The following is a 5,000-nucleotide window of genomic DNA, read 5'->3' as shown; positions in this document are numbered from 1 at the left end:
TGAGTGTGAGAGAGAGAGAGAGAGAGTGTGTGTGTGTGTGATTGAGAGATTGTGTGTGAGTGAGAGAAAGAGTGTGTGTGTGTGTGTGTGTGTGTGTGTGTGTGTGTGTGTGTGTGATTGAGAGATTGTGTGTGTGAGAGAGAGAGAGAGAGAGAGAGAGAGAGAGAGAGAGAGAGAGAGAGAGTGTGTGTGTGTGTGTGTGTGTGTGTGTGTGTGTGTGTGTGTGTGTGTGTGTGTGTGTGTGTGTGTGTGTGTGTGTGTGTGTGTGTGTGTGTGTGTGTGTGTGTGACCCACTTCTATAGGTCAACTATTGAAAGCGTGCTCACTTTTTCCATGCTTGTCTGGTTGGGTCACACAACCGCTCAGGACAAAACTAGGTTGGAACGAGTCCGCAGAGCATCAACAGTTATGGGCTGTGGCCTCCCATCACCTTCCTCCGCCTTCCTCCACCAGAATAATGAGACAGACGACTCTCAGCCTGCTCACCACCTCTTTAATCTCCTCCCATCAGGAAGAAGATGTAGGAGCATTAAGACTTCTACTTCACGTTTCAGAGACAGTACTTACCCTCTGGCTATCAGACATCTGAATTTGCATGCAAAATGCAAAATGTGAAAAAAATGTGTTGCAATTTTACAGCTAGCTGCACTATCCACTGTATGCACTGCACTTTCTTTTTCTTGTCCAGGGGTATTGCCTTTTTAATGTCTGCAGGGTTTTGGTTTAAAGTCTGTTTGCTGGGTATTGTTGGGGACCATTGTCAGTTTTTGTACTTAAGATGTCTGTCCTTTATGTCATTTACATCTGAGAGTTCTACCAAGACAAATTCCTATTAACTTGTTTACATGGCAATACATTAATTGAATTGAATTGAATTGAATTGAATTGAATTGAATTGAATTGAATTGAATTGAATTGAATTGAATTGAATTGAATTGAATTGAATTGAATTGAGAGAGATTTTCAGACGCTCCCTCAGCTCAGGGACAGTATGGCGCGCGCGTCTGATTGCATGTGAACATCAGCTCTCAACTCACGAGCTGATCTGATCGAGTTCTGCCTCAGATATCACACACACACACACACACACACACACACACGGTATGGAGCACACGCCCGAGAAACGCGGCGCAGAAGTGGATATTTACCGAGACACATGGGTCCGATTCCTAGGTGAGTCAAAGGCACTCGTCACGTGACCTCCAGGAGTTATTACCATAGACTGTAAAAAAATTACAAAAAAAAAAACTATTACCTGTCTGCGAGTCATGAATATCACTGACAATAAGTTTTTCATAAGTTAAACTTTTATGTCATAATTATGTCGTGTGCATATTACTTGTGGTCCTGTAAGCAAGTCTCTTTGACTTTATTTTTCCACTAACAGCAGGAGCATTCTGTCATTTCTCTCATGTATTTATTAAAGGTGCTGTATGTAAGTTTTGACTGTATATCATAAAACACCATCATATGTTTTCAGATATTTAAGAACAATGCTAGTTAAGTTCACATTCTTGTTTTTCTTGCTAGTCTTCTTTGAAAATGTGCCTTGTGTGGGAATGTGTTGCTGCGTCCCAATTCGCCTACTAATACTACGTCCTAAAAGTATGTCCTCTTTTTGTGAAGAAAAGGTATATACTTTTGAGTGTGTAGCAGAAGAGTATGCACGCTTCGGGACTACTTCGCCATCTTTAACGGACTCTGTCGCCTAGTTACGAGCATCCCGTCACCGTTTATCTGCCCTGTCAATCGTCAGATTCGTCACAGTTCAAATCCTCCACATTCAGATTAATCTCCTGCCGTATCGGAGAGAAGTGTAGCCGCTCGTTGATCTGCCGTGTGTGTGTCTTTAATGCAGAGACTCTCCTCGTGTGTTTGCAGTTTAAATATAATGATGCATTTAAAAGTTAATGGCCAAACGTGTCATTATAAAAGTTCACAATGCTGCTGCAGGTGAAATATAATGTGGACAACACTGAATAAATATATTTTAGTCAGGTTAAATACTGATAACTGATCACTCAAACCCCCTTATCTAAACCTCTCTACTTAACCGTCTGACTCGCACATCCGTCATGTTTGTAGTTTTTTAACGCCTTTTTATCCGCGCTTGTAGTTCTAATCAAATCCTCCTCCAACTCGCAGTGGGTTGTGGGCAATATCAGCCGTTAGAGCGCCCATCGATCCATACTACGAATTTGGACCGGAAATAGTAAACCATCCGGGAATCTTTGGAATACTCTTTTCAACACACTACGGTTTGGGACACACTAATACTATTTTCGAATACTATTTAGGATGGATAGTGTGCGAATTGGGACGCAGGGCGTGTCTTTGTTCTGGTCTGTGACCCCGCTCACTGCCAGGTTATCCAATAGTATTTCGTAGTGATATCCGGTTCGCGAAAGAAACGTTCTTTTTAACCGGATCTTTATAGTGAACCGGTCGAGCCAGTTCACCAAATCGGACTGAATCGTTCTAAACGGTTCGCGTCTCAAATCAGCGCTGATCACACTAGATACTAAGTTTCTGACATGAGTGACAGTCTCTCCGACTAGAAATAAACTAATATCTTAGATAAGTAGATGTATTAACTCCAACCGTTAGCTGAAGTGAGACATGTTTTGCTGTGAGAAACTCACGAGCAGCTGATACTGAGCATGCGCGTGTAACTGAAAGTGCGGTTCTCGGATCAGCAGTACAGAATCGAAAACTGTTTCTTTCAGACACGTTCAGAATTTGGCGTAAACAGAATGAAAACATAGATCCATCATGCCTTGTTATCACTGTGCAGGCTGGTGGTGGTGGTGTAATGGTGTGGGGGATGTTTTCTTGGCACACTTTAGGACCCTTAGTGCCAATTGGGCATCGTTTAAATGCCACGGCCTACCTGAGCATTGTTTCTGACCATGTCCATCCCTTTATGACCACCATGTGCCCATCTTCTATATAGGGGATAGGGAACGATCAGACAGTGCACTATATAGGGGATAGGGAACGATCAGACAGTGCACTATATAGGCCGGGGATAGGGAATGATCAGACAGTGCACTATATAGGGGATAGGGAACGATCAGACAGTGCACTATATAGGCCGGGGATAGGGAATGATCAGACAGTGCACTATATAGGGGATAGGGAACGATCAGACAGTGCTCTATATAGGGGATAGGGAACGATCAGACAGTGCTCTATATAGGGGATAGGGAACGATCAGACAGTGCACTATATAGGGGATAGGGAACGATCAGACAGTGCTCTATATAGGGGATAGGGAACAATCAGACAGTGCACTATATAGGGGATAGGGAACGATCAGACAGTGCACTATATAGGGGATAGGGAACGATCAGACAGTGCTCTATATAGGGGATAGGGAACGATCAGACAGTGCACTATATAGGGGATAGGGAACGATCAGACAGTGCTCTATATAGGGGATAGGGAACGATCAGACAGTGCACTATATAGGGGATAGGGAACAATCAGACAGTGCTCTATATAGGGGATAGGGAACGATCAGACAGTGCTCTATATAGGGGATAGGGAACGATCAGACAGTGCACTATATAGGGGATAGGGAACGATCAGACAGTGCTCTATATAGGGGATAGGGAACGATCAGACAGTGCTCTATATAGGGGATAGGGAACGATCAGACAGTGCACTATATAGGGGATAGGGAACGATCAGACAGTGCACTATATAGGGGATAGGGAACGATCAGACAGTGCTCTATATAGGGGATAGGGAACGATCAGACAGTGCACTATATAGGGGATAGGGAACGATCAGACAGTGCTCTATATAGGGGATAGGGAACGATCAGACAGTGCTCTATATAGGGGATAGGGAACGATCAGACAGTGCTCTATATAGGGGATAGGGAACGATCAGACAGTGCTCTATATAGGGGATAGGGAACGATCAGACAGTGCTCTATATAGGGGATAGGGAACGATCAGACAGTGCTCTATATAGGGGATAGGGAACGATCAGACAGTGCTCTATATAGGGGATAGGGAACGATCAGACAGTGCACTATATAGGGGATAGGGAACGATCAGACAGTGCTCTATATAGGGGATAGGGAACGATCAGACAGTGCTCTATATATGGGATATGGAACGATCAGACAGTGCACTATATAGGGGATAGGGAACGATCAGACAGTGCACTATATAGGGGATAGGGAACGATCAGACAGTGCACTATATAGGCCGTGGATAGGGAATGATCAGACAGTGCACTATATAGGGGATAGGGAACGTTCAGACAGTGCACTATATAGGCCGGGGATAGGGAACGATCAGACAGTGCTCTATATAGGGGATAGGGAACGGTCAGACAGTGCTCTATATAGGGGATAGGGAACGATCAGACAGTGCTCTATATAGGGGATAGGGAATGATCAGACAGTGCTCTATATAGGGGATAGGGAACGGTCAGACAGTGCTCTATATAGGGGATAGGGAACGATCAGACAGTGCACTATATAGGGGATAGGGAACGATCAGACAGTGCTCTATATAGGGGATAGGGAATGATCAGACAGTGCACTATATAGGGGATAGGGAACAATCAGACAGTGCTCTATATAAGGGATAGGGAACGATCAGACAGTGCACTATATAGGGGATAGGGAACGATCAGACAGTGCACTATATAGGGGATAGGGAATGATCAGACAGTGCTCTATATAGGGGATAGGGAACGATCAGACAGTGCTCTATATAGGGGATAGGGAATGATCAGACAGTGCACTATATAGGGGATAGGGAACGATCAGACAGTGCACTATATAGGGGATAGGGAACAATCAGACAGTGTACTATATAGGGAATAGGGAATGATCAGACAGTGCACTATATAGGGGATAGGGAATGATCAGACAGTGCTCTATATAGGGGATAGGGAATGATCAGACAGTGCTCTATATAGGGGATAGGGAATGATCAGACAGTGCACTATATAGGGGATAGGGAATGATCAGACAGTGC

General features: G+C 44.2%; 1 protein-coding gene across 1 annotated transcript in view; it reads left to right on the top strand.

Annotated features, from left to right (window-relative positions):
- Positions 1-979: 979 nt before the first annotated feature.
- Positions 980-5,000, top strand: part of mtfp1 (mitochondrial fission process 1) — an 8,166-nt gene continuing 4,145 nt past the window's right edge. The window contains exon 1 of the mRNA XM_067437516.1: positions 980-1,173. Within this exon, the coding sequence (XP_067293617.1) occupies positions 1,104-1,173 (70 nt within the window). The 5' untranslated portion in view covers positions 980-1,103. The remainder of the gene's footprint in view (positions 1,174-5,000) is intronic.

Source organism: Pseudorasbora parva, chromosome 3 (assembly GCF_024679245.1).
Source record: "Pseudorasbora parva isolate DD20220531a chromosome 3, ASM2467924v1, whole genome shotgun sequence".
Taxonomy (NCBI): domain Eukaryota; kingdom Metazoa; phylum Chordata; class Actinopteri; order Cypriniformes; family Gobionidae; genus Pseudorasbora; species Pseudorasbora parva.
The sequence above is the reverse complement of the archived record's forward strand: the minus strand, read 5'-3'. Positions and strand labels throughout refer to the sequence as shown.